Source organism: Megalobrama amblycephala, linkage group LG22, assembly GCF_018812025.1.
Source record: "Megalobrama amblycephala isolate DHTTF-2021 linkage group LG22, ASM1881202v1, whole genome shotgun sequence".
In the NCBI taxonomy this organism is placed as follows: Eukaryota; Metazoa; Chordata; class Actinopteri; order Cypriniformes; family Xenocyprididae; genus Megalobrama; species Megalobrama amblycephala.
Genome location: NC_063065.1, coordinates 14,723,937 through 14,748,253, shown reverse-complemented (window position 1 = coordinate 14,748,253; position 24,317 = coordinate 14,723,937). Strand labels below are relative to the sequence as shown.

Here is a 24,317-nt window from a genome sequence, read left to right as displayed (position 1 = left end):
CGCCTTATGAACACATCTTACACTGCCAGCACTTGGACAGATATTTAACTGGCATTCATTTCAAACACTTTGAGTGTTTATCTGCTTTGAGGTCACTCAAATTGGGGTGATTTTGTTGATTATAGGCTAAATAGGGCTTGTTGTCACACTTTTTACTCCAGTAAATATTTCTCAGAGTAGGCTTAGTTTTGAAAGTCAGTCTCTGTATAGACACATACCCTAAATCATTGACTACAAAAAAAAAAAAAAAAAAATCGAACATTTCCACTGCCCAGGAACAACTTATAGGTCACTGAGCTTTTGAGGCAACATGGCCAGAAATGGCCTTTATAGGCTTTTCCTAAACATTTAAATAGTAAATAATTGTGTATAATAAAAGACTTCATGAAACGTCAAAAATATAAAAATCATTGTTTTAGCCAACAAATACACTTCAACTTGACATTTATGAAAAATAACCCTTCCTGTCCTAAAGACAGAATTTAAAATAATACTGTACATTCACACTGTAAAAAAAGAATTTAAAAAAGTTACATGTTACCTTTAAATTTTGAGTTCATTGAAATTAAAAATTTGAGTTAATACAATAAAGGTGATTGGTTTAATCAACAGAAACTCAAGATATTATGTTATCTGAACCACATTAATTATCTAAGCTGAATGACAAAGAAAAAAAAAATGAGTAAACAAATCATGAAAATAATATTTTACAATGGACATTCGCTACAGGGCTCCCTAAAGCATGGGGCCTGATGCGGTCACAGCAGTTGCACCACCCTAAGGACAGCCCTGCTCTTACATTTGTGTAAGTGGACTTTTGACTAAACCTTATAAACGTTAAGCTCAATGCTATATGAAACTGAACAACATTGTGACATCTTGGTGTGAAAAGCACAAATCATTAGGCCTCTAGAGAGAAGAACATTCGGGAAACAAGCACAAAAATGAGTGTAAGTGTGAAGTTTCTTGGATTCTAACAGGCAGTGGAAGATTTGATGGATCTTTTCACTTCGTTAGTTATTCTTGCAACTCCAAACAATTGTGCATCAAATAACTTTGCTGATTAGTTTAGCATGAACTTATATAAACTACCTTCTTAAAGAGAAAATGTTGTGGGCGAACCTGTGAATAAATAGCTTACTGAGACTCTTTCTATAAATGTGAAACCACAATGTATGTAGCTCATAGATGTGATAATATAGATAGAGTGACCACATACAACAACAAAAAAAAATCCTTTCTATAAAGTGCAAGTGGTTGTGTGTATAGGGGAAACATATTGCCTTTTTGTGCCTGTCTAGTTTTACTGTTTTTCAACTATGAATTCAATGTTCACACTGCAATTCTTTGTTTCACACTTTATAAGCTGATGCACCTGATACATTTTATGATTAATCATTGATAAAACTGTTAAATACAGAACAGCTAAATCTGTATTTGAAAGATCTCCCACGAATGACGCTGTCAGTGTGTGTGTAGCGGGTCAGTTGAGCTAAACGGCAGCTTAATAAATCACAACTTTCTCAGCACTAAAGTGCAGTTCCAGGAAATCACCTCACTGTGTTTGTTCTTGGTCAGTTAATGTGACTGTGTGAACATTGTGAGTTTGGAGACAGATGTGGAAAGAAGTAAATCAAAAAGCAGCAGTTTTCCTCTGTCTGAACTGACGGGAGGAAGAGTGTATCAAACAGAAACATAGTAATATACGAGTTGTCTTAACTGTTATAAGGCCAGACGTTATAAAGTACAGCTCATGCATTTACTTGAGGATATTGTTCAAAAATACATACGTGAATTTGCTCATTAACGACTTCATAGCCTAGTTATTTCGCTGCATGGCTGGGATTTGACATGACAGTGACCTCTTCTGGTTGTCCTAGGGCTAATGTGACACATTATAAACCATCCTGCCATATAATGAGCTTTGGATGAAACCATCCCAAATGTGATGTTTGAGAACGCATTTCATTCAAATGCAAACCAGACATTAGCCAGACAGATAAAAACACAATTTAATCAGTGTATTTTGAGATCAGTAAAACTATGCAGGATTGTATGAAGCTTGAATAAAAGCATTTCCATAAAATATGAGTAGCAAGTTTTATTTTGCAGTAAGCTGGATGATCATAGACAATGTGGAAAGATGAACAGAAGACATTACTCTCTCAAATCCAGACCATCTGCACTGGAACATTTCACAAAGGAAAATACTGACATGTAGTTGATCATCATTTATGGCTTTTGATACTGGCATATGCTTTTACGTTCCCAAAAAATGCACTTTGCGTCAGATGCGTATATTAAAATAAAACCCAGATGGGATTTCTCCTTCTATGGAGATTCAATGGTTTATCATTTCCTAAAAATTCTGAAAAGGAAAAATGAAAAGAGTGCACTAAATAGAGTCGAGATTAAGGCCTGCACTGATAGTTCCTACAGATAGTGGACTGATCCTGGATATCTGTAATCTGATATTAGACTGGTAGTCTCACATATTTCATAGGTTGAGGGAGACAAAAAATATAGTTTTTAATGTACACTCAGTTCTAAAGCTTTTGCTGAGAAAAAAATAGCCTATTACATTGTACAAAACAATCCGCCTTGCAACAAGAACGCTGCTACACTCTTAAAAATAAAGGTTCATTATTGCCGTCAATGGTTCCATGAAGGACCTAAACAACGAACAAAAGCTTCTTTAAAGTGGAAAAAGGTTTTTTAGTTTAAGAAAGTCTTCATACTAAGGCCCTGTTTACACTAGTGCGTTTTCGTTTTAAAACACATAAGATTTGCTACGGTTTCACCTGTCGTTTACACTACGCCAGAGTTTTTGAAACTTGAAAACAGGACATTTGAAACCGCCGCAGACCCAGTTTTAGTTTAAAAATGCCGGGGTTGCGTTTATAAACGGACCAAAACTGAGACTTTTGAAAACGATGGCGTGGCTGCCCACATTCGCTCTGCGTATTCTTGATGACTATGTAAACAATAACATGGAGACTGAACTGCAATTTTTGCTGGCTTTGGTCAAAGTCCCTTTAAGACAAGTCATTTCACTCGGCGGCCATCTTTGAAACGCCTCTCGGGCATCCTGGGCATCATGCCCTATCTCTTTGAATGGGGAAACATCAAATTCTCCAAAACTGTTCGCCAACCTTACGATTACATTTCATATTTGAAATCACCAATGAAATCTGACAACAGCTGTCTTATAAATATTTTATCCAAACGCTCGAATCATGACAAAAAACTGTATTTTTTTAGGCTGGCTCAAGCTAATGCGCATGCGCAGACCTAAATGCGCGTCTCTTCTGCCATGTTTCAGAGGCTCGCGTCTGACTGTTTCTATAGAAACCGGTGCTTCTAACGGCTGCTGCAGTGACGCGATGACTTTACCAGTCGGCGATTGGGACTTATTCCGCCATGTTGCGCATTACACTTTCTCCCATTCAAAACAATACGAGTGACACGTCCTGTGTTATTCTATAGTCTTTGCTTTGGTGTCATTTTTAGCAGCCATTGTGCAGTTAAACTCTGCATTTTTTAAATACTGTTTAAAGCGCATGCCCAGTGTGAATGAACGGTCATGTGACATGCGTTTTCGGTCTTGTAGTGTAGACGAGATTGTTTCTGAAACGCTGTGAAAAACGTCAGTGTAGATGAGGATAATTTTCATTTTAAAACGCTGTTTTAAAACAAAAACGCACTAGTGTAAATGGGGCCTAAGAAAAAAAAGAGGTTATTTTAAGTGCGTTTTTGTTTTAAAACAGCATTTTAAAATGAAAACGATCCTCGTCTACACTGGCGTTTCCACAGCGTTTCAGAAACAATCTCCGTCTACACTACATGACCATTCATTCACATTGGGCATGTGCATACAAGTGTAAACAGTTGCCTCTTGCGCATGTAGGCAGCTGCAGTATTAAAAAAAAACAGTTTAACTGCACGACGGCTGCTAAAAATTACAACAAAGCCAGCAAAGATTGCAGTTCAGTCTCAGTCCTCAAGGATACGCAGAGCGAACGTGGGCAGACACGCCATTGTTTTCAAAAGTCTCCGTTTTGGTCCGTTTACTGAAACGAATTTTTTGAGGTTCGAAAACGCCGGTGTAGTGTAAACAACAGGCGTAACCGTAGCAAAAGTTATGCATTTTAAAACGAAAACGCACTAGTGTAAACGGGGCCTAAGAGTGTACAATACTACAAAAATATAAATATTGAAAAGAATATGTCTAACCGCTGGTAACTTATGCATTATGCCTGAGCATCAACAATAAAAACGAGCCTTTGCATAAGAATATATGACTTCTGTAGTGATGTATACAAATGGAACAGAATTATTTAGTGTCTTCTGAGTGTTCTCATTCTTGGCAAATACTTTCTTTAAAAAAGGACATATAAGCAGACTTTGCCAGAGTAATAGAAATAATGACAAACATTTTGTCAACTGTTGAGATGTGTTTAGACTTTTCAATTTTTTGTTGTGATATTTAAGTGAGGGAAAATGTAAGCACACGAGGATCCAAATAAATTTGGTTATGCAAACTTTTACAGAGAACTGTGAACATTCACTGCAGTCCAGCCCTCATAATGGTAAAACAGCCGAATACTTTCCATTTCTGGGATATTACCTATGAAAATGCATTCAGATCTCTGACACAGCAGCTCATAGGGACATGGCTAATTCAAGTTCAGACTATACAATCACTGCGCAATACCTCTCTCATTCTGTCATAACATACTTTTGTAAGTACCAAAACTCACATTGTTCTGTTCATGTTAAGCAATGAATGAAATATTAGTGCTCAACAGATGTACATTGACAGTAAAAACCCAATGGGAAAAGAAAAAGGACAATAATAAAACAGTTGGGCTTTCACTAAAAACTTTAAACAGACCATAGAGGTGACATGAAGCACTAGTATTTGTTACCTGTATAGTCATCTTTATTTATTGGTTGCAGACATTTTGGTGTCAGTCTGTGTTAATTTAGCACCATCTGCTGGAGCTTCTTCTTAAAGGGCTAGTTCACCTAAAAATAAAAAATTCTGTCATTTACTCACCCAAGTTGTTGTAAACCAGTATGAGTTTCTTTGTTCTGTTGAACAGAAAAGACGATATTTTGAAGAATGTTGGTAACAGTTGCTGGCCCCCATTGACTAAAATATTATGGAAGTCAATGGGGGCCAACTGTTAACAACATTCTTCAAAATATCTTCTTTTGTGTTCAACAGAATTATAATTCTTATAATTCATATTTTTTTTTTTTTTTTTTAGGTGAACTATCCCTTTGAGGGTAATGAGAATTATTTTGGGAAAATCTGTTCATCTGAAATAACAAGTCTTATAATATATTTGTGTGAGCTGCAATTAGTGAACAACTTATGCAACATTACATAAGTACTTCGGTAAAGTTGGTTTTATATTCGCACATTCGGACATCCGTATTCAATAGCCTTGTTAATCACACTACATTGGACATTCAGTGGACATTCACAAGTAAATATGCCATTAAAACAATACTTGCCTATTTTGATCGACTGGGAAAAATGTTGATAGTTGACAATCGTTGGTTGTCAATATCATGTCGCTGCTTAAAATTCGCAAACATTAATTTATTGCACATTTATTGGAAAGTCTGAATTTATCAGAAGTCCGAATGTGCGAATATAAAACCAACTTTACCCAAGTTACATAAGTGAGGAAAGAAACCTATTATAGCACATTTATGCATACAGTACACTTCAATGTGAAGTTTTTGACATTAAACTTACTTTAATTATAAACTTTTTACTATTATTAAAAAAGTCATATTTAGTTGACCCACATTTTGAAAATTATTATTATTCATTTTTACACAAATTTGTTGCTCAATAATGTTACCTAAGTTGTAAGACTTAGAACAAAATAATCACACAAAATATATTTTTCTTTAATTTATAGGAAATATATGTTTATCAACTATGAAAAATCAATATTTGGCCCCATAATAGCCCTGATTTACTGCAGGCTAAATTTGCAACCCTGTTACTTGCAACCTTTTATTTTATTTTTATATTTTATATATCTTTTATATTTTTAATTTAACTTTTTTTGTTGCTAGAAAACAGAAAAATGTTTTGTACACAGACATGCTCCATATTAACAATAACAAACTTCATATAAACTGAACTGAAAAATTAAACAGCTCTTATATTTGATGATATGTTCTTGCAAAATCCCGAAACATAATATTGCAGATTTATAATAAATGCATGCATTTTTGAGATGATGTGCTCATCTAACAGAAGTCAGATGAATCATTATCAACTCTAAAAGTAAAGAAAGGTGAAGTTTTACTAGGAATTTTACATTTACGAATACGTAAAAACTAGTAAAAATTGTAGTAAGTTATGAGGGAAAAAAGCTTCAAGGTGAGACGTGCAAAGTAAAGCGCGCAACTCCTGCGTCCTACCACTAGAGTTCTCCAACAGCCTGTGACTGTATGAGAGCGTGTTTACCCCCTCCGAGCTCTCAACTGTGGCCCGGCTCCTCCAACCAACCACAATTCTGACATTTAACTCCGGAAACACAAATGTAACCAGCGCTGCGTTACATCCTAAAGTGAGACTGAACGGCGAGGCGTTTGATCAGCTGTCGGACAGCGGTAAGTAAGCGCATAAACCGGCTCAATTTCATGACATTCGCAGCAAAGAAGAACAAAAAATCCACTCCCAACTGGTTGGTTTTGTCTAGAAGCGAGGGAGGGATATCAACATGGCGTCCATGTAGCTCACCAACCAACCAACAAGAATGTCTAGGCACCGATGAAGGTTTTCCCTCCATTTGCAATTTCATTAGGTTATTCATCGTGATTCCGTTCGGTTTGATTATACGAAGCGCGTGACAAAAACAGCTCGCGCGTTTCCGATGTCCTAATGTTTGTAGTTTTGCGACTCTTAGACACGTTTGTTGTTTCTTTTAGGCACTGTGACCGAAAAGCGGGATCTGCGCTGGGTTTGATTGACCACAAACGTGACAGACAGCTGTCAAAGTCATCGTGGTTTCTGAAATTGCATTATTTTGGTCGCTTGGTTAATATAATTGTGTTCTTTATGCTTTTGCGCCATACATTCCAGCACTCGGGCTGTAGATCACATGAGCTGTTGTGGATACTGTAGCCATCTGTGAAGCTTTTAAAAACCAGTGGCAACACTTGTAGACTGTAACGATGTGAATAAAAGTTAAGATTGTCACAAAAACATAACGCTGCTGTGGTAATATTCGATCAGGAAGCGAACGGTTCCCATCCTTTCTGCATGTGTATTGCGCAATAAAGCGACAGGTCTTGCTGGTGACATCAAAGCTGCACTCAGTGATTTTTTTTTTCTTCTCTAACTAAAATGTTTATACATGAAGAAATTAATAGAATCATGATTAAGGTTGTAGATAGAAGGCTCCACAAAGGCGTTTTTATTCTACATGCAGCGGGTCGCCCCTTTATGGGTGCTGCTATGTTGACGTCACGTGACCAGCCATGCAAATTACCAAGTTGGTAGTAGTTTTAATATTAATTGCTGAATTCCGAACCGCATACTACTCTTACTGTGTCTGCCATAGAAAGATTGAGTAGTATGCGGTTCCCAATTCAGTAAACGTTTTACCTACACATAACACTGTCAGACCTGACCAAGGTGCTTTACAAAGTACAGTATAATGACAGACAGGTGTGTGAACCAGCAGTATTTAGTATTCAATATTCATGCATCCAGGCCAATAGGAGTCAGTATATCTGCAACAAAAAGCGCTAGACGAACAAACTGAGTGCACTTTTGAATGTTGTAAAATGCAAATGACTTAAAGTTTTACTTCTGCCACATGAATAATGTTATAGTGTGACATATCTTTCTACGTCTGTTCTTTCCAGACATTAAATTATTTGTTTATTCAAATGGAAACAACATTTATCAGCTAACGCTTTGCAACATTATGTTTAAGAGTTGTTAGATTAATGTCTTGTACCTCGAAAACTGTTATTTCCGTAATTTAATTAATGAGTGTGTCTTGTTCTTATTCCTGGAAACTCATTAGAATGCACTTTCATTACTAAATTTCAGCCTACAGAAGGAGTTTCAGAACCATCTGGCAGTTGATTGTAGAAGCTGTAACTTACAGTATGCACAACAGCAATAAATATGACCGTCATTTTTATCTGTTCTTCATGCCACATGCAGACCTGAAATACTGCGGCACTTTGCAGAGTGAATACTGTTGAGGGTTTTTATTGAACTTGTTTTGCTTTCTATGTCTTTGACTGTAAATCTCTGCTGTTCTGTAATGATGATGAAAGGGACTAGATTTAGTTTTTCTTGTTGTTTTCTTCGATATCCTTATAAGAACGCTTAAAGGTGCCCTAGAATCAAAAATTTAATTTACCTTGGCATAGTTGAATAACAAGAGTTCAGTACATGAAAAAAAGACATACATTGAGTTTCAAACTCCATTGTTTCCTCCTTCTTATGTAAATCTCATTTGTTTAAAAGACCCCCTGAAAAACAGGCGAATCTCAACATAACACAGACTGTTATGTAACAGTCGGGATTATTAATATGTACGCCCCCAATATTTGCATATGCCAGCCCATGTTCAAGGCATTACGCAAGGGCAGCCAGTATTAACGTCTGGATCTGTGCACAGCTGAATCATCAGACTAGGTAAGCAAGCAAGGACAATAGCGAAAAATGGCAGATGGAGCGATAATAACTGACATGATCCATGATTACATGATATTTTTAGTGATATTTGTGAATTGTCTTTCTAAATGTTTCATTAGCATGTTGCTAATGTACTGTTAAATGTGGTTAAAGTTACCATCGTTTCTTACTGTATTCACAGAGAAAAGAGAGCTGTCGTTATTTTCATTATTAAACACTTGCAGTCTGTATAATGCACAAACACAACTTCATTCTTTATAAATCTCTCCAACAGTGTGTAATGTTAGCTTTAGCCACGGAGCACTATGGGAGCGCGCGATTTAAAGGGGCCGCGCGCTGAATCGGTGCATAGTTAATGATGCCGAAAAAATAGGCAGTTAAAAAAATTAATTAAAAAAAATCTATGGGGTATTTTGAGCTGAAACTTCACAGATACATTCAGGGGACACCTTAGACTTATATTACATCTTGTAAAAACTGGTTCTAGGACACCTTTAATGTTTAACCTCATCAGAATTTTATATGAAGATCCTGGAAGACTTTCCACCCTAGGTTTACATTCAGTTAGTTGCAAGAGGTCTTTATAAAGAGAACAGAGTTTAGAGTCCATTTAGACTTAATAAAGAAGTTATGTTTATTTTGGAGCCATTTTCTGAGAAGATCTATTGTTTGTCTACAGCGATGAAAAGAGTAATCATTCGTGAGATGCACTCTTTAGAGAAATGGTGTAATTTAATGCTCTCTGACAAAACTAACAAATATTTGCATTTTGCTTTTTTATATGCAAACACCTAAGCTCTTAAGACTTTGTTTATTGTGGGAAGCGTGAGTTTTTGTTTAAGGGTTTTGGTATTCGTCCTAGGTTGGAACTGGCCACAATGTCAAGGGTGGTTAAGAAGAGGCAAGCGGACCCCAAGGTGGTTCAATATGTCTGGTCGGCCATTGAAGTCATCCGCAATCAGAAACAAATCGCAAACATGGACAGAATCTCAAAGTAATTGCTTAAACTCGACTTTACTAACACAATAACATTTAAAGGGATAGTACACACAAAAATGAAAATTCTGTTATCATTTGGGCCTACTTACCCTCAAGTTGTTCCAAACCAGTATAAATTACTTTGTTCTGCTGAACAAAAAACAAAGATATTTTGAAGAATGTAACCAAACAGTTGGTTCACTATGGAAGTCAGTGTTGCCCCACAACTGTTCTTCAAAAATCATTCTTCAGAATATCTTCCTTTGTGTTCAGCAGAACACAGAAATCTATACAGGTTTAGAGCAACCTGAGGGTGAGTAAATGATGACAGAATTTTCATTTTTGGGTGAACTATCCCTTCAATGCATTCATTTGAAATATCTTAAGAGATGGCCTTGTTTTGATGCAGATATTTAAGTCGTGTGTATGGGATGCACCCTAAAGACACGGCCAGGCAGCTGGTTCTGGCTGTGAAAGACGGTCTGGTGGTGGAGACGCTCACAGTGGGCTGCAAAGGCTCTAAAGCCGGGATCGAACAAGAGGGATACTGGCTCCCAGGAGACGAGATGGTGAGACATATAACAGAGCATGTCTATTTTAAACATGGCATACTTTTATCTACACGCCTCCTAGATAAAAATGCGAAAGGTAAACATGGCTTGGTTTTACTACACATTAATCAAATGAAATAAAGAGCTCAAAATGTAGATATGCTGCTGGCTCCAACACAGCCATGAACCTCTGAAGTCCATCAGTAAGAAATATTTGAATAGTTCCTCAGCTTTATGGCCCAAAAAATCAGTTGATTAAGTTCATGACTTTAATGTTCAGCAGTGAGTTTTCAGCTGTAAACTTCCTCCATATGCACTAGTAATGGTAGATGTTGATGTTTCAGTGCCTTCACCAGCACATAGAGACATTCCTCTGCTGTGTGAGAGAGCATGTTTTGAAGGAAGCACTGTTTGTTTTTGGGGTATGGCTTACAGCTAGGAATATACGCATTCGTCCCAGGCTTCATCAGCCATATGTGTCCTCTTCATTCAAAAAAATCACCAAGTCTTATTTGCATGAAAGACCTTCCTACATGTACACTACTGTTCAAAAGTTTGAATTAATAAAGAAATACACCTTTTTTATTGAACAAGGAAGAATTAAATTTGATTAAATGTGATGGTAAAGACTTTACATTGTAACAACATTTTTATTTCCAATAAATGCAGTTCTTTTGAACTTTTCTATTGATCAAATAATCCAGAAAAAAAATGTACCATGGTTACTTTCCACCAAAATATTAAGCAGCACAACTGTTTTCAACAGTGATAATAATAAGAATGTTTCTTGAGCACCAAATCAGCATATTAGAATTATTTCTGAAGGGTCATGTGACACTGAAGACTGACTTATGTCACAACTGGAATGAATTACTTTTTTGAAATATTTTAAAATAGACAACAGTTATTTGAAACTGTAGTAATATTTCACATTATTAGTTTTTACTGTATTTTTGACCAAATGAGCATAAGCGACTTAATCTTACTGACCCTAAACTTTTGAACGGCAGTGTACGTAAAACCAGCATATTTATGAATATGATGGCAGCGTAGATTAATGTTGTAACTGTGCTGAATCCCGGTACTTCTCACACCAAACACCCACCTGCGAGTCCCTAACACGGAGCGCCTGTGGTTAGTTTCAGCCAATCCCAGCTCTCAGATTAGGATTTTAAACAATGTTTTTTGGATCACTTGCAATCGCAGGAGCAGATGTCAGAAGGAAGCAAGGTATGTTCACATCCAGTTGCTGTGATTTCTTTAATTAACAACATAATCTGCCCTTAGTTAATAGTATGTGTAACCTGCGCATGGGACAGCAGCTGAATTGAAAGGAGCTTTCTATGGTGTATAGCTTCTATCAGACTTTTGCCTCCAAATTTGAAATTTGAAATTTTCCAAGAAATTTGAATCGATAATGCTCATTCTATATAACTATCATTCTAAATATTGTGATAATACACACTATTTATACTGGTATCTGCGGCTATACTGGCATCAGCAAGCTTTATGTCACTTCAGTGCTGTGCTGTGTGAGGTTTTGTGCGCCTTGTTTTTGCCACTGAATGCTCATTTTTAGTGATTTCTCTCTTCTCTAGCCCTCTTTGCCTTCTGATGCTCTGTTTCAAGATGTGCGTATGCTTCACACATTAATCTTACATGTTTTTAAATCAAGATTTTGTTTTTGCGAGATTTGTATGTCAATGTCAAGAACAGTTCAATGTCAGAACCAGTTAGACCTGTGTTTGCAGAGTTAGGAAGCTATTTACTTGGGCTAAAACCAGTGTCAGAAGTTAGCTTATCCATTTAAGGATGATATTCTTGATCTGAATAATGAGAAATCTATTACCTGTGAAATTAAATCAACTCATATTTGTGAAATATTATGCATAAATAGGCCTAAAATGGTAAATATATGGAATTTTTGTCACTGTCTTTAGCATTTTTGCTTTAAACCCCTGTTAACGTCTTACACTGGTTTAGACCCATTTTAAAGGTAAGAATAAAGACAATTTGCAGACTAAAACTTTTGCCAAATCCTAGAGATTTTGTACTGTAACCAGAACAGTGAATATGGTGGAATGTCTCTGGTGTGTGGTGGTGTGTTTTGAGAAATGTACTATAGATCGATGACATTTTTAGAGGATAGTGTTAACATATGGTGAATGTGATCGTGGCATGTGAGAATGTGATTGCTCACCATTTCTTTCAAAGAATATTTTGTCATATTTGAGGTTTGATTTAAATAGCCATTTGACTGAAAGTATATGGTAGTATTTTCTTTGTCTTAAATCTTTAGCTTTCATAGTCTTTGAAAGTGTTTAATCCGTGTTGAACGGGCTTTATTCAAGCACTTATTGTTCAGAAACATTTCATTTCAATTGTAAAAACATGAAAAAATGGCCATTTAAATTGAACCATAATGCAAAAATGTAACATGCCTATGTTTAATATAAACATATTAAACTCCTACAATCTTTTGATTAATGTTTTTTTTCTTTATTATAACTAATGAGTGGGGGGTTTTATACTTTTGCTTTCTCTGTGCTTTTGAAATACTGCTAATCATATAAGAACAGCTCTCATACTCTGTTTTCTCAGCTTCAAACGTTGATTTTATATATATATATATATATATATATATATATATATATATATATATATATATATATATATATATATATACACACACACAGTATACATACTTTAATATAATGTATGCATGTGAAAAAGTAATGTTTGTAGTGATTTTACATAGACTAAATATTATTATTATTATTATTTGCCTCTCAGGGCTCTGGTCACTAATTTTAGAGAAACTCCAGAGTCTAAAAAAAGCATTTCAGAGTAAGAGGGCTGATCTTAAAGCTATTTCCCAAGATTTTATTTGCAGGTTATTAAAAGGACAAAGCTTTTCTGGATCAGTGGTGTTGTTCCCGGGAGCTTGGTGGTGGCCCAGGTGGGCGGGGATGTGCATTACTATACTCTGTGTGTTTCAGGACTGGGAAGCAGAAAGTCATGACTGGTACTGCTTTGAGTGTCACCTTCCCGGAGACGTGCTGGAGTGTGACGGCTGTTTCCGTGTCTACCACCTCCGATGTTTGTCTGAAGACCACCGGCCACGGGACACAACCTCCCACTGGCAGTGCGGCATCTGCAGGGTGGGTATAGAGCAGAGAATGGTTGTCAAAAGTACTGAGTTCAATACCAAGTCACTACTGAAATTTCAAAAATGTGAAGGTACCAGCATTCTTAAACACCTCTGATGGCCATTGTGTTCACGCGCTCACCGAGTGCTTACACAGATACACACGGGAGTGTTTGAAAGCAGGCGTCTATCAGCAGATCCTTCTATCAGTGTATATATCAGGGATCCACTATATATCTGTGAAAGCGCCCTGTGTAGAGAATCAAAGATGTCTATTTACAACATATCTGTTGAGCACATGAACACAATAGCCAATCAGAGGCTTTAGGAATCTGCTCAACAGCGCTCAGAATGCTAGGGGGAAATGCTGGTATCGTCACATTTTTAAAATTTCACTTCCGAAGTCAGTACTTTTGACAACCTTGGGGTGCCCAAACTTTACAACAAAGAGCCAAAAAGCAAACTGGGGTCTGTGGGCCGAAAGTAAAAGTTGCAAGGGCATGTGGCATTAGAACATTCTGAATCTTGACTTGTTGATGGAAATGACACTACTGTAAGTTCAGAGAAAGGAAAACATTTATGCTGAATATGTTATTCACAGTTTTTTGAAGCGTCCCAATTTTGTGCATATTTATTGCCGCAAGTATAAACAGTATTACTGAATACCAGCACAAGTCTATTTCAATGGTATGTTTTTTCCCTAGGTTATGTTTTTCCCCTCATGGCATGGCGGCCCAAATCGAAGGCCAAACTTGGCCCACTGGCCCTGCTTTGAGCATCTCTGGTATAGAGAGATCATTAGAAAATTCCTAGTTCAGATTGTAAATTCTTCCATTTTAGCTGATATATGCTATATTCATTTGCCCATTGAGTGTTATGTTGCTTGGCAACAGCTTATATTTAGAATAATGAACAAAAGTATTTGCCTGGCAAGGCCAGACTGATATATCTTCTACAAGATATATCAGTCTGGTCAGTCCGCCCTCCGTCGCGATTCGAGTCAACTCCAAACCGTACCGTGCAATCAGATTCATTTATTTCAGTGATGCAAACAGCGTCACTCTAGTGTGGCAAAAGTCCCTTCAATATCAACAAAGATTGCGCACGGGAGACCCGAGAGTTTGTTCTATTCAGCCGTGAATTCAGTTTTAAATGACCAAAAACACCTTAATTATTTACTTTTCGCTGTTGACTCTCTTGTCGCTTTGCTAACGTCATATCCGCCCTTCTCTGATTGGTTTACTCCGCTTCCTGTTTGCTTGGATTTGCTCCGCCCTAGAAATCGAATTGATTCAATGGCCGACCAGACTCATCTGCTGGTACAGTGGTGAGGCTGGATTTTCCAGGCAACAATATTATAATAATTATAGAAGAATTTTATTCAGGTTTTTATTAAAACTAGAAAAAACTGTTATTTTATTGTGGATATAATAATCAGATTTTTAAAAAAAATACATATTTTTATTTTCACCAAATAGTAATGACATTGTAATAATGTAATAATCATCATAGAAAATTCACCAAATAATTGTATAGCTTCATGTCATGCATACAAATGTAACTGTTTTTTTTTTTTTTAAAGAAATTGATCTTTTATTCAGAAAGAATGCATTATATTGATCAAAAGTTAGAGTAAAGACATGTATAATGTTTAAGTTTTAAATTTGAAATAAATATTAATTTCATTGAAGAACCCTGAAAAAATGTTTCCACAGAAATATTAAGCAACTGTTTTCAACATTGATAATAAGGAAAGTTTCTTAAGCACCAACTCAGCATATCAGAATGATTTCTGAAGAATCATGTGACACGTTTTAAAAAAAAATAAATAAATAAATAAATGGAGTATTGATGCTAAAAATTCAGCTATGCCATCACAAAAAACTGTTTAAACTGTTTAAATTGTAATAATAATCCAACATATTACTGTTTTATTGTATTGTTGATCAAATTAATGCAGCCTTGGAGAGCATAAGAGATTTCTTTAAAAAATAGTGTTTTTGTAAATTCAAGAATCTGAAATATGTGTTTTTGATGTAGTTTTATGACCATTTAAAAACCCCAATTGCATTTTAAGAGCAAGTTAGCAAATATAATGATGTGGTTATTGAGTCATTAGTTTCTTGTGGTGATGTTTACTAACAGGGCAGTAAAAGGAAGAATTTGAACAAACAGGAAATGACAACATACCTGAAGTTCATTCTTGGACGCATGAAGGAAAGGGTGCGTTTCACACTTTCTTCACACTTTTTCACACTAAATCATGTAGAAATGAAGCTTTTTTCCCCACATGCATTTTTCTATTGAGTTGTGAAGCAGATTTCTTCCTCCTCCTGATCTTCTTTCAGGCTGTGGACCTGCACAAGAGAGGCAAGGAGTCAAAGCAACCCGTGTACAGACGACTGATCCACACACCTCTGGATGTGGAGAACATACAAGAGGTACACAGGGCACACACTAGTAGAAACAATTCAAAGATCATGTTCCATAAGCCTCGGCACGTTCTCATGTTTCTTCTGTTCTCCTACAGAACATCTCAGAGGGGAAGTACAAGAGCTTTGAGGAGTTCAGGGCTGACGCTCAGCTTATAGTTCACAACACAGCCATTCTACACGGAGGTGAGGGCTATTGTACCGCAGCCGTCAGTGTGATTTATGAAACCGCATGTGTACACTTAACTCGAGTGTCAACTTGACCGATTCCACATTCTCTGTCAACAGTAAACAGCGACCAGACTGAAATTGCGAGACTTCTCTACAACGACACATGCCATGAGGTCAGACTGAGCAAATAGTTGGAATTTTAAGCTTGTTTAATGCACTTGACAAACATGTTTAAGCTTTGATGTTTAGGTTTTTGACAACATTCTTATGTTAATAATGTGTAAAAGATTTTGCGCCCTTTTTGAACAATGAATTGTGCAATTGTTTATTTGTTCCAGCTGAACGAGTTAATGTTGTGCAGACACTGCTTCTATCTCTCGAATGCACGACCCGACAACTGGTTCTGTTACCCATGTGTAAGCACAGACACACAAACACACTGCTTTCTGCAGATTTATGTGTGATTATGTGAGTGTATAAACAATATTTGTCTGTGATCAGAGTCCGAATCATGAGCTGGTTTGGGCCAGGATGAAGGGCTTTGGTTACTGGCCTGCCAAGGTGATGCAGAGGGAGGGCAGCCAGGTGGATGTTCGGTTCTTTGGGCACCAGCACCAAAGGTGAGCCTCAGGTTATAACAGGAACATGAACAATATTTACTTTAAAAGGAGAATAATGAGACTTCAGAAGTTCATCCTATATACTAAACTAGATTATTGACGCAGAATTACAGCTGGGCGATATATCAAAAATTCACAACATAATACAATGTTTACATTAGTGCTGTCAGTTGATTCAAAAAAATTAACTAATCAATCACACATTTTTTTTTTTCTGTAATTATAAAGTTTTCAGTATTTTTATATTGTAATAATTTCACAGTTGCTCTGCAAATTAATGTAGAAACAACTTAAAGACGGTATATTTTAAATATTTGTTTAATGGCATCTTTTTATGAATGAAGGCCAGTATCACCGATACTATTATTGGTACTGATGTCTCTTTTTTTAAAACAATAATTATAGACATTTAACATTACAGTATAACTGAAAGCTATCAATTTGAACTTTTATTAGGCTTTAAAAAATAACTTTTATACAGAAATTGAATAAAGTTATCAAACACTTAAATATATAAATTATAAATAAAATATAGATTAATCCTTATTAAAGCTACAGTTTTCTCCGTTACCTTTGTTTTTTGATTGACATTAATGACAGACATCACAGCAACTGGTTTATTAGGCTGCTGTCACTTTAAGACCTGCCGCTGCCGAACATGACGCGGATCTGACACGCATCTCATTTTCTCTTTAAGTTCTTTATGGTGTTATTTAACTCATTTATGACTGCTTTTATGAGGATACTCGACACAACTGTGGCATAATTCTGTGTGGTGTTGTTTGTTCAAGCGTGAAAGAGAACTCAATACTGGTGCACGCCTTTCTGTGCATACAAGTCATGTGTGTGTGTCACACAGACACAACATTCACAGACAGCACGTTCTTGTTTGTCTTGTGGCATTTAAATGGCTTTAAAGGGTTAGTTCACCCAAGAATGAAATTTCTGTTATTTATTACTCACCATCATGTCGTTCCAAACCTGTAAGACCTTCGTTCATCTTCGGAACACAAATTAAGATATTTTTGATGAAATCCGAGAGGTTTCTGATCTCCTTATACACAGCAATGTCATTCCACATTTCAAGACATTGATAAAATAGTGGGAAACTAGCTTGTGAAACTAGCAGGCTCATGTCTGTTTTGCTGCAGGGCATGGATTCCTTCTGACAACATCCAGGAGATCACAGTCAGTGTACAGCAGCTGCAGGTGAAGCGCAGCTCGGGCTGGAAAAAGGCGTGCGATGAGCTGGAGCTTCACCAGCGGTTCCTGAGGGAGGGCCGTACCTGGAAGGGGAAGCCGGAAGAAAAGCATGACCGGTCGGAGAGGCACGAAAGACAAGAAGACAGACAGGAAGAGGCGGAGTCAAGCATCTCCTCCACATCCAACGAGCAGGTTAGCACTTTGGTGCCACAAAAATGTCACATTTCACCTTTAAATAAGCAAGATTGGCTTTGCTTAATTTGGCACCTTGTGATTTTTGCAACAGTCTAAAGGCAACCAAGAGCCCAAAGCCAAAAAGAGCCGCCGTTCCCAAGTCGCCGAGCCCAAAGAAGAGGTTTGTAGTGCATCATGTTTATTGAGTGAGATGCGGCTTTGAGTTTACATCACCTTTACCAGCTCCTTGCTGTTATATCAGGAACCGGAGCCCGAGATGGAAGCCGTCAGCTCCAGCCAAGAGATCCCAACAGCTGTTCCACATCAGCCCGAGCGTATGTCCGTCTCCACCCAGACCAAAAAGTCTGGCTCGCCTTCTTCCTCTTCCTCACCAGCCCCGCGAATGGTACACCGAGGCACACAGACGGTCAACGAGGGCAACTGCCAAAACATGTGCCACGACAAATACACCAAGATCTTCAGTGATGTTAAAGAAATGATGAAAGCAGAGAACAAGCGGGAGACTGAACGCGTCCTGAAAGAGGCTCTGGACAAGGTGAGGAATGTTTTTTCATTTTGGACTTTATTATTTGGCTCCCTCTTGTGGCCAGATTTAAAAATACCCCTTTTCCTCCAAGAAAGCCACACTGTTGGTGGAAAGGGGGGAAAAATCGCAGCAAACTCAGCAATGTGGTCGTCCTTACAGTTGCGAGGTGAGATGGAAGAGGAGAAAAGGCAGGCAGTGAACAAAGCAGTGTCCAGCACACAGGCCGAGATGGAGAGAAAGTGTAAACAGGTGAAGGAGAAGTGCAAAGAGGAGCTCATGGAGGAGATGAAGAAGATGGTAGCTCAGCATAAACAACTTATTTCCCAGACCAAGAAGAAGCAGTGGGTGAGTCAACCTTCAGAACATCTTGAGTGTAGATACAATTATGCATCTGAGTCTGTTTTCACCCAGAAGAGACATAAAAATTTCTTAATTAAAAAAAACAAAAAAAAAGCATGGTTTTTATTAAGGGAACTAAACTTTGAAAATGTGTCAAGACTATAAAAAACTTTTTTAAAAAGAGTATTTTAAAAGATTTAACCATTTGCTTCTGGGTCCATTTTGACCCTGGTATCAGCTGAGGCTTTACATGGTTATTCAGACTTTGATTTATAAGTTAGATTTGCCTCAGAAACTTTTGTAAAATATATTTGCCTCTTTTGCATATCACAGACATGCTTTGGGGATTGAATTTTGTTGATAAACATGAATATGATAATCTTTTTCATCTGAAAGTGAAAGAGGTGCAAAAAAAGTGTTTTTTTTTTTTTTTACATTCCAGGGTAATATTGATGTTGTTTTGTTAGGAAATCAATATGTAGGTTTCATAAAGTTAGACTGTTTCCAAACAGACTTGCATCAGAGTGTTTTTTCTGTAGTTCAAGTAAAATTTTTAAATTCCAAAGAATTTCCTGACTTTTTAATTACTTAAAGGAGATATTCAAAAGCTGAGAAGTTAATGATCAGTTACAATATGGTTTTAGTTATGATTTACAAGCTTATGTTCCAGCATGTCAGGTGCTTGTTTGCATGTTTTGAATGCATTATGAAGGTTACGCTAATTAATACTAAAATAGTCTTGAGTGTTTGAATCAGGCAAAATTCATTCAAATGTGACTCCTCATCTGTTGAAGAACATTTCCTCCTGGCGTCTGTATGTAAACTTAATTATTTTTCGTCTTAGAACTTTTTTCCCCCAGAAGTCCTAATTTGCCTGCCTTGTATTTACAGTCTATTTATAGCTTCCACCTGTGGCTAGGAGATGAGAAATGGTTCTCCAGCATATTACTTACCTGAATTTCAAAATTCTCTTCTGGGAAATGTTGCAGCTCTGAGGGCAGAATTAGGAAATGAAGAACAATTACTGCCTGACTGAGTCAATATTGTGTTGCGGGGTTGTGTTATTATTCTGTAGATGAACAGAGTCGGATTTAGTTGCTTAACGTACCCGGAATAATGACGCTATTTAAAAAAACTACCACCACCCGTCCATTTTGTTGATCTCCGTCAAGCTCTGAAACAGTACCTTATGTTTGGGTAACCGTGATTTTGTCCAGTAGATCGTGTCCCTGGCTGGATCCATATCTATTGTTGGTTCGTCAATGTTACTAATAACGAATATAACGTTAGTTCTGAGCGATGTGACATCGTGTGCTGATAATATCTTGTTGACTGGCTGCTGTCCTATCAGGCAATGACTTTGGAGGCAGCGTTTGCGCACGAAGTTACCTCACGAAACTGTTTTCGGACAGATTTCTGAGGCAGCGTAATCCGTAACCTAACCTACAGCGACATTTTTAATCACACAATAGTAATATTTAGCTAGAAAGTACATAAAATGTGAAAAACGTTGGTAAAAAACGTACATTTACCCACAAACTGATCATCAACCGCAACTTTTAGACGAAACTTCTAGACTGTATTCGTCACTCGCACGCGTTCACGTTGACAAGCTTTTTGCGCGCTCACTCAGCGCGGGACTATCTTCTTTCAAAACTTTAGTGTGCTGAAACTGTCACACACACGCATAAAATTATCATATAATGTTCGTCTTGGTGAGTATTCACGTAAACACAATCGGTTATATCTTAAGTGAACGCAAACAGTTGGGATAATCGGTTGTTTGTTAATACATGAAATGCTGTCTTAAAGTGACAGCAGCCTAATTTACCTGCTGCTTTCTTTAAAGGATTAGTCCACTTTTAATAAATAAACTTTTCCTGATAATTTACTCACCTCCATGTCATCCAAGATGTTCATGTCTTTCTTTCGTCAGTCGAAAAGAAATTAAGGTTTTTGTGGAAAACATTCCAGGATTTTTCTCTATATAGTGGATTTCAACGGCTACCAACAGGTTGAAGGTCCAAATTGCAGTTTCAATACAGCTTCAAAGGGCTTTAAACGATACCAGATGAGGAATAAGGGTCTTATCTAGTGAAACGATAAGTCATTTTCGGAAAAAATACAACCGTTTATGCTTTATAAACAAAATATCGCCTTGAACACACTTTCCTTTTCCGCATTCTTCAAAACGCTTACGCTGACTGTTCTACGCCTTCCCTATTCTACTTACGGAAAAAAAACGAAACTGGTGCCGCGTTCATTCCGTAAGTAGAATCGTTCCGTAAGGCGTAGAACATTCAGCATAAGCGCTTTGAAGAATGTGGAAACGGAAAGTGCGTTCAAGGCGATATTTTGTTTATAAAGCATAAACGGTTGTATTTTTTCCGAAAATTACTTATCGTTTCGCTAGATAAGACCCTTATTCCTCTTCTGGTATCATTTAAAAGCTGTATTGAAACTGCCATTTGGACCTTCAACCTGTTGGTAGCCGTTGAAATCCACCATATGGAGAAAAATCCTGGAATGTTTTCCTTTAAAAACCTTAATTTCTTTTCGACTGAGGAAAGAAAGACATGAACATCTTGGATGACATGGAGTAAATTATCAGGAAAAGTTTATTTAAAAGTGGACTAATCCTTTAATGTTAATCAAACAAAAAAAGAAAAATGGGGAATCACTTATGCTCTTAATTTTAATAACTTTTCTAGCTTTAATAAAAATCACTATACTTAATTCACATCTATGCATTTATTTGTCCTTTGTTTCTGTTCTTGTTTTATTACTGTTTACTTGTCTTCAATAATTGCTTAAACTTTTTTCTTAACTTTAATCAAATTACATTTCATTGGTATATTGTTGGTACTGTAACCTTGTTTCTAGCAAAAATAACTATATCATAATATATATTATTGCAAAATTAAATTACTCATCTTGTGATACAAGATTTAGGTGATATCTCTCATTCCCAGTTCTAACCATAATCAAGATTAGTGTTTTGTGGCTTTCAGTCCACATATTCTTAGAGGCTAATCTGTATGCTAGTGCTCTCCTAAACATTGAGAAACTCACATTTAGCAGTTTAACACATTTAACACACAATTTAGTCCTTCTGGGAAAACAAACCAAAGATATTGATGACTCATTCCACACTACACAGATTTTTGTCCAATCAGATGCTCTCTAGAATGAAAATGTCCCTCCCCCTTCAACAGACTAAAACGCAGCAAACCGTGATCATTGCTATGATGTAAATTTAAACCGATTTACTTTTTTAAAAGGGGAAAAGCCCTTTGATTATGTCCCACCCAAATGTTCCGTTTCATTGGAAATTTTACTTAACAACTTTTATGTGCAAGTCTTGTAGCGTCTCAGTATTCTCTTGATTTTATTTTTCAGTGTTATAACTGTGAAGAAGAGGCGATGTACCACTGCTGCTGGAACACGTCGTACTGCTCCATCAAATGTCAGCAGGAGCACTGGCACGCCGATCACAAACGTACCTGCCGCCGGAAGAGATGAGCTGCCGCTGGCCACGCCCCTCCTCTCGACTCCACCCATCTACAAGCCACGCTATTGGATAGATCATGGATTCTTGATTTATAGCCAGGATTTTAAACCCCAGCTCCTTAGGACACTTACCTGGACATTTTTACTGGGTTGCGGTGAATGCTAACAGGACAAGTGAGCACGGGGTTTCACATATTCCTCGTAGAGATGGCTTTTATGTTTGGATTTTAACGGTATCTCTTTACATATCCCTTTTTTTTACCCTTTTATTTGCTGTATGATGGAAATCAGCCTTGCTTGCATACAGACTAGCTGAAATGTGAAGTACTAGTAATCTTTTTAAACAACTTAATCTGAAGCTATGTAGATATTTGAATTTTTATATGAGCGAATCATGTCAGCCTCCTGCATTGAGTGAAGTTGGTGCTTTTAATCTCGACGGTTGGTTTTTATCAGTGATTGTGATGTGTCATTTTTGTTGGGAACAGGGTTTAAAGATGGCAGGTCATGTCTGTCTGAATGATACAATCTTCCAATAATGAATATGCACAGTTCATGGTTACACTTTTAAATAGGCCTTTTAATTTGTAGCGAAAAAACTAAATTATGTGCTAATTTTGGGGTCCATTTCTGTAGCTTAAGTGTACTAAATCTTTGCCAAGTGGGATCTTTAGTGATGTTTATAAGCGTGGGCGAATTCGCTTGTACCAGACAGAATGAACAAAACCTGATGATTTCGTATGTCAAGATCCCATTAAATAGCAAAGTTTAATCAGACTTAAGATTGTACAGTGATCAGAGTAAATTAAACAATCAGAAATTATCGCTTTAGGGTTTTATCATTGAGAATGACTTTTCATGGCACTTTCTGACCTGAGGGAGAAGTTAAAAGGATAGTATACATAATTTAAAATTCAACCACCATTTACTCGCCCTCAAGTTGTTCCAAACCTTATATGTGAAAGCAAATAGCTGAACTTGGTCTCAATCCACTTTCATTGTACGGAAAAGAGCAGCTCGAACACTCGGCTAAACATCTCCTTTTGTGTTTTTCGCAAGAAAGTCAGTCAGACACCTATGGAACGACATGAGGCCGAGTAAATGACAAAATTAGAATTTTTAGGTGAATTGTTATCCTTTTAAATATTGCAATAAAAAAATTTAAGTACAAATGAGGTAAGACCTATCTTTAGAGTGTTTTTGAGATGTAATTTGCCTGTCGACCAGGAGAATCAATCAGCTGAAGGATGTAGGGGAACGTGAGGTCCTTCTTTAAGTGTTTTTGCACAGATCCGTATGTGCGTGCACCTGTATTCTGTTTCTCTCTAAAGTTCTGGATCTTAAATCACGTCTTATTCATCCAGGTTTCTGTCCTGCCCTGCCCTATTTTTCTTTCTCTCTCGCTCCCTTCCCAACCTCACTGTTGCACTACATGTAAATAACTGTTTGCCGCTAACCGTGACTGATGACGTTTGCACGTTAGCATATGTACATTTCATGAGCGCGTTAACTATGTATTTGATAAAATAAAAGAAAAAAAAATATTTGTGATATAACGGTAATATGTTCCATTCCAGTGTGCATGAAACCAGGTTGTGTGTACCTTATTTTGGGCTCTACGTTAATCTACGTTCTTGAGTGTCATCAGTGATGCAGTATGTCTCCTTTTTGGTTTTCTAGGGTAATTTGACGCCACTTTGTAATTGCAAGTAACCCTTTTTAAAATTTATTTTTAACTTATATTTATGCGGACAAAGAAATGACTACTGAGAATTTCCGACACCCAGCGAGAAGTCTGCTATACAAACACCTGTCTTTCATGTGCATACGAATTAAAATGTGGTGTAAACATTTCCCCTTTCTTGCATTACATTATGTAACAGTACTATGTATAAATAAACCATATCAACCGGTGATAGCTTTGCTCCTTTTTTTTTTTTTTTCTCAAATTTAAA

General features: G+C 36.9%; 1 protein-coding gene and 1 long non-coding RNA gene across 6 annotated transcripts; one reads left to right on the top strand and one right to left on the bottom strand.

Annotated features, from left to right (window-relative positions):
* Nucleotides 1-6,436: 6,436 nt before the first annotated feature.
* zmynd11 (zinc finger, MYND-type containing 11) lies at nt 6,437-24,276 on the top strand. 5 transcript variants are annotated; one of them, XM_048174101.1, is made up of 17 exons: nt 6,446-6,642; nt 9,552-9,683; nt 10,077-10,236; nt 11,425-11,448; nt 11,817-11,849; nt 13,218-13,379; nt 15,512-15,589; nt 15,715-15,807; nt 15,897-15,984; nt 16,087-16,142; nt 16,308-16,385; nt 16,471-16,589; nt 17,741-17,984; nt 18,079-18,147; nt 18,229-18,522; nt 18,673-18,858; nt 22,252-24,276. In XM_048174101.1, exons 2-17 carry the CDS (start codon nt 9,568-9,570, stop codon nt 22,372-22,374), a joined length of 1,923 nt encoding a protein of 640 aa, XP_048030058.1. In that variant the 5' UTR covers nt 6,446-6,642; nt 9,552-9,567; the 3' UTR covers nt 22,375-24,276. The 5 variants fall into 5 exon arrangements, with proteins under 5 accessions (XP_048030060.1, XP_048030061.1, XP_048030058.1 ...); XM_048174103.1 differs by lacking the exon at nt 22,252-24,276 and having other exon boundaries at nt 6,437-6,642; nt 18,605-18,850; XM_048174104.1 differs by lacking the exon at nt 22,252-24,276 and having other exon boundaries at nt 6,437-6,642; nt 18,609-18,815.
* LOC125257608 lies at nt 13,240-20,510 on the bottom strand. The gene is made up of 3 exons (XR_007182430.1): nt 20,379-20,510; nt 15,557-15,723; nt 13,240-13,372 (listed from the first exon to the last, which is right to left on the bottom strand). It is a non-coding gene; the product is annotated as an uncharacterized LOC125257608 (long non-coding RNA).
* Nucleotides 24,277-24,317: the final 41 nt, after the last annotated feature.